The 10,504-nt window shown below is 49.9% G+C and overlaps 1 protein-coding gene across 5 annotated transcripts in view; it reads left to right on the plus strand.

Moving 5' to 3' along the window:
* Window positions 1-6,544, plus strand: part of ADAMTS14 (ADAM metallopeptidase with thrombospondin type 1 motif 14) — an 82,289-nt gene extending 75,745 nt beyond the window's left edge. For all 5 annotated transcript variants that reach the window (XM_033129721.1, XM_033129725.1, XM_033129723.1 and 2 more), the window contains 3 exons: window positions 2,021-2,150; window positions 2,284-2,391; window positions 4,458-6,544. In XM_033129721.1, the coding sequence (XP_032985612.1) occupies window positions 2,021-2,150; window positions 2,284-2,391; window positions 4,458-4,954 (735 nt within the window). In that variant the 3' untranslated portion in view covers window positions 4,955-6,544. The remainder of the gene's footprint in view (window positions 1-2,020; window positions 2,151-2,283; window positions 2,392-4,457) is intronic.
* Window positions 6,545-10,504: the final 3,960 nt, after the last annotated feature.

Below are 10,504 nucleotides of genomic sequence, written 5' to 3' on the forward strand. Positions count from 1 at the left end.
AAAGTAATACTTAGACGTTTATCATTTATGTCCCTCACACTGTGTGAACCCCCTTGCCCCCATCCACCATCCCCCTGACATCGCACAGAGCCATTCCATTTCCACTGCACAGGGACAGTTTTTGATGTCTTGGGTTTTCTTTTAAAAAGTCATTTGATATGAACCTTGAGCACATTATAATAAATAAATAAACCAGACACAACATGACAAAGACTGTATGATCCCACGTATATGTGAGTAGTTAAATTCCAGAGTAGTTAAATTCATAAAGAAGGTAGAAGGGTGGTTTCCAGGGGTTAGGGGGAGGGAGGAATAGGGAGTTAGTGTTTCATGGAGACAGGATGTCCGTTTAGAAGATGAAAAGAGTTCTGGAGATGGATGGTGGTGATGGTTGCACAACAATGGGGATGAACGTAATGCCGCTGAACTGTACACTTAAAAATCATTAACATGGTAAATTTTATGTTATGTATATTTTACCACAATTTTAAAAACCTCATTTGATCAAGGAGATAAGCACAATGATGCTTATCATAATATTAAAAGCAAAATATGAGGAAATATCTTAAAATGTTCATCTATCAGACTGGGCAAAAAATCATGGTCTGTTCATACAATAAAATACTATATAACAAGAAAAACAAACAAGCTCGAACTGTACTCAGCAGCATCGATAAACCTCAGAAAAATAAATTTAGGTAGAAAAAGCCCTGAAGTATGACGAGAAAAGCACTTCCAATAGTATCCCATTTACTTAAAGCCTAAAAAGGCACAACGTAATATTTGAAACTATGCCAGAATGCTGAATTCATTAAAGCTGCTGGTGGTATTCAAACAGGTTTTCCTGAGCAACTTCCTCATACTTTTCTGTATGCTTGAAGTATTGCATCATAAAGAGTATTTTTAAATAAGCAAAATCCCCATACAATTCCTGTGGGTATTATATTCTTCTCCATAATATAAAGATTTATTTGTTTTAATATAAAACCGATTGCTGGTCCCACAAAGGACCCATAGATAAATCTAACAGAGAAATGACAGATGGTAGGAGATGGTTACCCCTTATAAGACTGACAACCACTCGAGAGCTATTGTTTGTCATTACTCATCCCAATGGGATGAGCCCTTTTTGTCCCATGGTTCTGTGTGACCCTTGACCCTCTGTCTCCCACGGGTCATTGCATGGCCAGCCTGAGCAGTGGACCTCTGCAAGTTCTTCCTGTTCCACTCGGAAAGGCTGTGGTCAGTGCCTAGAATCCAGGGACCTGGTCACATTAGGCAGCCTTGCTTTTCCAGGAGCCCCCACCCACCACCACCCATTTATCAGAGGAAGAAGTTTTTGAGGTTCCAGGATGCTGCGTGTGGCAGCCCTTGCAAACAGTTGTCATCTATTTGTCCTCTGCTCCTTGCACAACACCTTTTCTTCTCGGGAAAGAAGGCACTTTGAACATGTCTCTGCAAGCTGAGTTTTGGTAAATGTAGTCACAAAGTCACTGAATGTCAGAGCTAGAAGGGAGCATGGTGACCATGTCACCCAGCTCTCTGTTTAGCAGATGCCACAATCCAGCTCCCTACATCCTGTTACCGACACATCAGCAAGTAAACAGACCTGCCCCAGGTCCCAAGGGCTGGTGGATCGTAACTGGGGAGTTGGCTAGGGAGATACACAGAATATTTAGGGACCCAGGCACAGACCAGAGTGGACATAGGCAGTAGTGCGGAGTGGCGTCCCGAGCCAGTAGTAGATGGTGGAAGGGTTCACAGGGTTGTAAGCTCAGGACAGCGGCTATTTACCACCCAGGATGGGAGTATCTTGACAACTGATGTGCTGTCCTAGTGAAGCTATTTAGAAGTAGTCCTTGCTCTTCCCTCTAGTCAAGTGGAGACCTGGCACTCGCTTCTGTACCCTTTCCGTCCTGGGCATTGGCTGGGTTAGAGCTCACTGCCCCCTGCCTGTCTCTCTCTACCTCTCCCTCCCTGGCTGTTGTGGCCTGACCTGGTCCTGACCTTGCCATGGCAGTGCTCTGCCACCTGCGGAGAGGGCATCCAGCAGCGGCAGGTGGTGTGCCGGACCAATGCCAACAGTCTCCGGCAGTGCGAGGGGGACAAGCCAGACACCATCCAGGTCTGCAGCCTGCCTGCCTGCGGAGGTGAGCCGGATGGGATGAGGGGGAGGGAGAACAGTCAGGCCCAGGTCCTCTGGCCAGAGCTGAGACCCAGCCTGGCTCGCATCCTGGCCCCCTAGAAACCCCAAGTACTGGAGCTGCTTCTCCCTGTTCACAGGAACTCTCCAGAACTCTACAGTGAGGGCTGATGTTCGGGAACTCGTGACTCCAGAGGGACAGTGGATGCCACAGTCTGGGCCCCTACATCCTATTAACAAAATATCAAGTAAGTGTATCTCTGGCCCTCACTCCCTCCCCAAACCTTTGCGCTGTAAGAAGCACAGACCATGCAGTGAAGCACATCCAGCTGCTAGTCTGTCCACGTGACCTTAGCCTCCCAGAGCCTCCGATTCCTCAGCTGTGAAGTGGGAATAATGCTTGTGCTGGTCCAGGATCCCTTGTCGACAATTCCAAAATGCTGAAAGCTGTGTTTCCCTAAATTTGGCGCAGATTCATTTGGCAGCAAAAATCTGACCTGAACTAACAAGAGATCAGTTATTCTGCTACAGAAACATTGCTCTATTTGGTTACGATCGCTACTGGGGATGTTATATAATATGAATATACCAAACATTACTTTTTTAACCTCAAAAATTCTGAATTATGTATCATATCTGGTTCCAAGATTTTTGGATAAGCAATTGTAGATCTGAGCTGACTTCATAGAGCTGTTGAGAGAATTAAATGAGATAATGCATGCACTTCTGTCCAGCTGTCAGCTAACAACAACCAAAGTAGTCATTTCTCTCTGCCTCATGATTAGGAGCCCATCAGTTCACTCTCCAACCCATCCATCCATCCATCCATCCATCCATCCATCCATCCATCCATCCATCCACCCACCCACCCACCCACCCACCCACCCACCCATCCATCCATCCACCCATCCACCTACCCGTCAATAAATATTGACTGAGCACCTGCTATGTACCAGGCTCAGTGTTCTATGGGCCCTTTCTAGATTCCTTCTTTCATTCCCTTGCTCACCTTCCCAAGGACCAGGGTCTGACAAGATGAGTAGCAGAAAGATCGCAGGCTCTGATTTCTGGTTAGAGGACCAATTAATTGGCTTTGTGAACTTCTGCAAATCCTTGAACCTCTGAGCTCAGCGCCCTCATATGTAAAATAAAGGGATCTAACTAGATGTCCTCAGAGCATTTTCTGGCTCTAACTGTGCTGTTTCTCTGCTCTGGTGCTGAGGTTCAGGCTATAAACCCTTCCCTTTTCCTCCCGGGAGCAGAGTGGCATTCTGATTCTGGTCCTAGAATTCTGGCGCCATCTAGAGGCCACAAAGCTCCTGCCTTCATGTTCTGTCTGGAGAGACCTACGTGGCGTTAGCACAGAAACACAAAAACATTTTTAGATGATAGTTTAACCAAAGCAAACAAAACTAGTATAGTGAGCACCCCTCTATGCCAGGAACTTTATCAATGTTATTTATAATGTTATTATTCATTGGTAAATGTCAGCATTATCCCCATTTTACAGGTGAAGAAACTGACTGAGGGTTGGAGAGATTGACATGCCCAAGGCCTCACGTTTAAGTGGTAGAGCCTTGATGGTAACCTAGATCTGATTGATTCCAAATTTATTGGTGGAGGGCTTAGTGTTCCAAATGTGTGCAGCCTGTGGCAGGTTATTTGATCTGCTTGTCACAGGTGTGACTTACCTGGACATTTGCCTGGCCCTGACTGTAGTGGATCAGACTGCTTTGGGTTGATTGGGAGCAGGTGAGGCTTCTTAAACTCTGCTGCAGCTCAGAATCACTCAGTACCCAGGACACCCCCCGTCTCCCTGGGTATAGGAGATAGGCAACGGCTATTGGGCGACTACGTAAAGCTCCCTAGGTGACTCCAGTTGGCAGCCCAGTCTGAAGACTAATGACGTAGAGCCATGGTTCTCAGGGTTTCCCAGGCATTGGCATCGCCTCGAAGGTCTCGTTAGAACACAGGACTGGGGCCTACCCCAGAGTTTCTGATCCAGGAGGTCTGCATGGGGCCTGAGAATTGGCATTTCCAACAAGCTTCAGGTGGTGCCTTGGCTGCTCTGTGAGGGCGCTGCTTCATGAATCACTGCTCTGGGGGATTTTCATCCCTCTTCCACACAAAAACAGCTGTTACTTCGTCCTGTCTCTCCTGTCAGGCAACCCTGTGTCTCCCTCTGGGAAAAAGCTTTATAGGGAGTTCAGCCAGGGCAGGAGAAGAAGGGCCTGCCACTGGTGGGCTGCGTGGGAGGTGGGGGCTGTGTCCTGGTGGCTCCCTCCCAGCTTCGGCCCTTGTGCTGTGTGTGCAGCCGAGCCCTGCGTGGGGGACAGGTCCATCTTCTGCCAGATGGAAGTGCTGGACCGCTACTGCTCCATCCCCGGCTACCACCGGCTGTGCTGTGAGTCCTGCACCAAGAAGTCCTCAGGCCCCGACGCCAGCCCGGACCCCCGTCTGGCCTCACCATCACCCTTCTCTACTCCTGGGAGCCCCTTACCAGGCTCCAAGACCCCCAAAGGTGCTGTTGAACCCACTGTGGGGCCAATGGGCTCAACCAACCATCCACATGGCCCACCCATACAGCTGCCAGGACCTCTGGGCTCCCGCCCCCCAGTGACCCAGCGCCGCTTTGCTCCCCAGAAACTCAGCCCTGGAGCAGTCCAGAGCACTTCTGCTGGCACCACCCAGTGGCTGCCTTGGGGCTGGACCACTGGTGCACCTATGCCCGCCTCGGAGAATAAAGGGCAGCTCAGGGAAGACCTGCAACATTCAGGCACCAGCCTTCCTGCCACCTCCCCGGTGACATGAGCCCCACCTTGCCAATCCCGCCAGTCAAGTTTACACTCTGTGCGCCCCAAGACCCCCAGCTCAGAGGACACACTGTGGGGCAGAGGCAAGCACAGACTTCCTTTTAAATTACTTGCCTTCTTGTTGTTCTAGTTTGGGGCTGTGATACTTTTCACCCGTGAAGTGGGTGTGCGAGGAAGAAAATGATCAGGGAAAGCCTTAACCCAAGATACCTCAGCAAGCAGCCCAGGAGACCGAGCTGAACCTCTCAGGGCTCCTGTCTGTCTCCCCTGCCAGGACTGAGGGCCAGCTAACAACCCCTGCTCACAGCCACTGGGTCCCACACTAGATCTGTCTGGCTGGCTGCCTTCACCAGAACTTGTGGGATCCCTGTGGAGGCCTTGTCTGCCTGGCTCCTCTGCCCAGAGAGGTAAAGCAGAGCCAGGGAAGGTGAGGGGGGTGCCTACAGAGTGTCCAAGAGGAAGGGAGCTGGGGGGAAGTGTGGGCCTGAGGCTTCAGCTGCAGGGCAGAGGTGAGTAGGAGGCAAGTTCACCTCAGGCCCAGCTCTTCGTAGCGAGAGTTCCATGCAGCTCTGCCAGCCAAGGCCAAGCAGCAGAGTCCAGCTTGCTTTCACTGGCTGGAGGGCCGTGTTGGTAGCCACCTCGGTCCCTGCAGACAGCACTTGCTGTTACTTCTGGGGCCTCCAGATTACATATGGGCCTCTCAGCTTCACCCCAGCCCATCCAAGAAGGGAGCTCTGGACACTCTAGGACATGTATCCTCCTCATCCAGGGGTTTCCCAACTGGTGCTAGAGCCCTAGCTGGAACAGAAATGGCAACTTTGTCATCACTCGGGGGCAGGAAAGGAGACAGCCTGGAAGGGGGCTTTGTGAGCCACAGGAGACGTGAGTTTTCAGGTTGTACCCTGTCAGTCATTGCCCTCCACCAAAGACCATTCCTGCTGGAGTCAGGGGTCTTCTTTCCACACATGACTTGAGTTGGGCCAGAGGTCTGTGGTGCTGATGGTGGTGGTGGGGGCTGGGGGTGTGCGGGCCCGAGGGCTGAGGACCAGAGTCCATATACAGTCAGGCCCTGGAGATGACAATGGCCCCCCAGGACAGGATGTGAGCCTCTGCCCCGTTCTGGGGTGGGGAGGAGACACGGACTCACAGCGCTGTGGGTTTCCTCCTCATTAGCTCCAAGGGCCGGGAATTTCCTTAGACCCTGTGGCTCTCTGGAAGCCGTCTGAGTCCCCAAGATCCCTCCCAGGGCTCCTCGCTCCAAGTCGTGCAGAGGGTCTCCCAGAGTCCTCAGCAGGTGACATAGATGCTTGCCAGTTCTTCCTTCCCAGTGGCCAGGGGCTGTTCTGAGCCAGGCTAGAGGAACAGGAGCAGTGGGCCTGCCTGCACGCACCTGAGAAGAGAGCCCTAGATGGGGCTCCCAGGTGCCCTCTCCGCCTGCTCCCCACCTCTCCCTGGATGCTGGGGCACACACTGAATCATTCCTGAGACCCAGCCTGCCTGTGTTCAGGGGTGTAAACTCGGTGCCTTTGAGATCCAGATCTTTAAATGTTTATGTATTTATTAACATTGTCCTTGGTGCTTTGTTTGGGACCCCCAAATGTTGTGTTGTGTTTTTCTTTTCTATTTTAGAGGACAGGGACAATGAAGGCCGAACTCTAAGGTGCTGGGCTGGGCTGTCACAAGATGATTGGGGGTGGGGAGTGGACGGGGAGAGGCTGGAAGCACAAGAGGCCCTGACCCTCAGGCTCCCTGCCTTCGCTGCACTGGTTCTAGGGCTCCTCTGAGCGGCATCTCAGGGTGGAGAGGTAAGGACAGGGCTGGGAGGGCTGGGGGCTCGCACTCAGCCTTCACCACCAAGTCGCTGTGCGGCTTTGGGGCCTTGGGCAAGTCACCATCCGGAATTTGGTGCAAAGGTTGGAAGTGCCTGGGGTATAGTTTTGGGGTCTGCGTAGCAAAGAACCGTTCTTATTAGCAAAGCTGTTTGAACATGCAAGGGGTAACTTCCTCGGAAGGTGGTGAGCACTCCTTCCCTGGACATGTCTGAATGGAACGTGGATGCGGGACAGGCGGTGGAAAGAATATGATGCTTCTTACTGGGCAGGGCGGGCTGACATGTGCTGTGCAATTTAAAAACACGCATCCACACCTCACCCCTTGCTCTGTCAGCCATCACTAATCTATTACTGAGCGTCTGAGTTAGTGTATCACAGGCGCCCCTCTAACATTTGTGGGGCTCAGGACAAGGGCACAGAGAACCCTTCCAGGGACCTCACATGGATGTGAGGGCAATCTAGCCCTCGAATCCAAGCTCCATTTACGTTCCTCTACAAACAGCTTCCCCTTGGGAACTACCCCTTTTAAACACCTACCACTTAGGCCTAAAGGTGCACACACAGTAATCCAGTCACACCTTAGGGGGATTAACCGAGGGCGATGCTAGCCCTCAGGAGTGCACAGGCAGGAAATTCTGTGGACCCAGGTACTCGGAGGGTGAAAAGACTGGTATCGTGGGCCCCAGGTGGACACATGCCCTTAATGCAGTGCAGTCCTTGCCAGGGCGGGTCATATGGGCAGAATGCGACCTCTAAGAGCCCCAGCACACCGGCTATAACGGCAGTCCTGGCACATTGCTTGGGGCAGGGATAACACATGAAAACATGCCATGGGTCCCATCCCCCACTGTCCTGGCAACAGTATAAGGATATCAATATAAGGATAAGCTGAAACCTGTCAGCTACGTCTTCATTTCTAATGGCACATAGTATACATTGTATGGCTAGATGATCATTTATTTTACCAAATCCCCTCGTGCTATAAATTCAGCATGTTTCTAAAATTTGACATCATACACAATGACGTAAGGTAAATCTTTTCATGCTTACCTGATTTTTCTTAGGAGACCTTTTCAGAAGTCAGAGTGAAAAATATACCAAAACCACATTTTGAGGGCACTTGATATATATTCCCCAATGGCCTTTCAGAAAAGTTGTTCAGACTTTAGTCTCTGTAGTGGTGTGATAGTATTACAGGTCAAATATTTAAAACTTGGGTTTTCATCTCTCAAAACACTTACAGAAGAAGTCTTGGGCATCCAAAGAGACATTACCAGAACTTTTTGAATTTTCTGTCTGTATTGGCCTTCCTAATGATGTCCCCCAAAGCCTCAGACATTCCAGGGGCCTTCTAAATCATCATCTCAGTTGGTCACCCTTCTAACGAGGTCAGCAGGGTGTCGGGGGATAGAGCACTGGTCTGGGAGGTGGGAGACCCAGTTTCTGGCCCAACTTAGCCCGTCTTCATGTCTGATTAGTGCCTCACCTTACCTGTCACCTGCAAGATAGGGGAAACCACTTCTGGCCTGATCCTTTGGTGGCGGCGGGCGGGCGTGGGGAGGCAGTGCAGGCAGTTGTGAAGATAGTGAGGGAGAGAGGTCATGAGACCCCTTTGTATTAGCCTGTCTCTTGTAAAAAAGTGGTCAGGAAAGTAGGTGTGGTCATAGTAATGTGGCTTTCATTCTAGATTAATTTCTGGAAATGGGTGCTTGAGTATAAGAGAATATATTGCTGACCTTTATTGATCACATACTATGTGTCAGGCACTGTGTTATGCCCTTCACCTAATATCTCACTAAATCCTTACAGCCACCCCATGGAGTTGGTGCTATTATTATCCCCATTTCACAGATAAACGGAGGCTCAGAGAGATTGAGTCACTTGCCTGAGGTCACACAGCTAGCAAAGGGCAGAGACAATCTCTAGGCAGCTCAGGGGAGATTATGCAGTTGACAAAACACATACCGTATATCCCAAAAATAAAACCTAGCTGGACAATCAGCACTAATGCATCTTTTGGAGCAAAAATTAATAAAAGACCCGGTATTATATTAAATTAAATTATATTAAATAAGACCGGGTCTTCTATTAATTTTTGTTCCAAAAGACGCATTAGAGCTGATAGTCCGGCTAGGTCTTATTTTCGGGGAAACACGGTACCTAGAATTCTGTATATAGGACAGCCTCTCTTCTCTAGTAAGTGACAGTGTTTGTAAAAAGAAAAGTGCTTGAAGTTCTAATATTGAAGTAAGAGCCCAGGTAATCCACTGACTGATTAAATCTAATCTCTAGCTGGGAACAGTTATCACACAAAAGCAGAAGCCAAGGCTCAGAGTAATGAAGTCACCGCAGAAGGTCACACAGGGAGTGGCCAAGCCTGGTTCTAAAGCCACAAGTCTATCCGTTTACTCCCCCAAGTAACTTCAGATTAGACTGTGGTCAGGACACAATAGTCCTGGCTACTAGATAAAACTGTCAATCAACACCTTTTACAGTGAATGGAATTGGATCTCTCACTGCTAACTTTCTGTCAGTTGGAATGCAATAAAATATACTTCACACAGAACTGTCTCTGATCCGTGACTGTGAACAAGACCTTCCCCTCTCTAGGGCTCAGCTTCTGTTAAATAGGCGACTGAGCTAACTGCTCATGGGGCAATTGTGCCACCCAAGAGCCCAGTCAGATCGTCTCCGGGCCTTGAGGCCGTTGTTACTTGGATGCAGAGCTTAAGGGGCTTGGGAGCTAGAGTGCCGAGGGAGTGGACACGGGCAAGCGAGGCGTGCCACAAATGGACAGTGTGTGTGTCCGGAGTCGGGCTCTGAGACTCCAAGCAAATCTTGTAAATGAAGGTGGAGACTCTGGTGAATGCGAGCCTATGCCAGGCAGGACAGGATCCAGTGTTTCCATAACTTCTGATATTCCAAAAGAAACCTGAAATCCTGAGTTTTATATGTTAACAAAAATAAATACTTCAAAGCTCAAATGAAATTTATCAAGGGTCTGCGTTTTGTCCTCTGGCCGCATGCCATGTCTAGTCTGCTGAGCTGGACCAAAGTGGGATGGTCTGGTCCCTCCCAGAGCCGCCAGCACAAGCCTCTTTTCTAGGAGCCTTCTCTCCTCCTCCTTCCCCTTTCTCTTCAAGTCTGGGATGTGCAATTCCAGGTCAGGTTACTTTAAAAGGCTAGGACCCTGCAAGGAGAGCCCTCCATTTGCCCTGGCTAGACAAGTTTGGAGGGGGCACTGCCAGCCACTCTAGAAATAGAGGCCAGGAGAGGTTACTGGCCTGGGAGCCAGGGGAACTGAGTTGTGGCTGTGTGACTGAGGGGAGTCACCTCTCTCTGGGTGTCGCAATCTCTTTTTGACTTCTCCACGATGCTTAGGGAAAGTATGCGATGCTAAGTAAATGCGTGGGTTGCCCCTTACTAGCTGTACCAAGTTAACCTCTTTCTGCCTGTTTCTTCACCTAAATGGAATATGTATGAAATGCTAAGCATAGTGCCTACGACATCAAAAGCCTTTAACCAATGTTAGTGATTTTTATTTTGGGAAGCCCACCTATAGTTTGAACGTCGACTTGCAGACTATCCAAGTAGGGAGAAGGGATCTGAGTGAGCTGAGAGGTGACCCTACACCCAAAGAGAGGAGGCACTTGCCCAGGGACAGATAGCTCACTGGGAGCAGGGCCAAGTGCCACCATGGCTACTCCCTGGCAGGG

This window comes from Rhinolophus ferrumequinum, chromosome 16 (genome assembly GCF_004115265.2).
Source record: "Rhinolophus ferrumequinum isolate MPI-CBG mRhiFer1 chromosome 16, mRhiFer1_v1.p, whole genome shotgun sequence".
Taxonomy (NCBI): Eukaryota; Metazoa; Chordata; class Mammalia; order Chiroptera; family Rhinolophidae; genus Rhinolophus; species Rhinolophus ferrumequinum.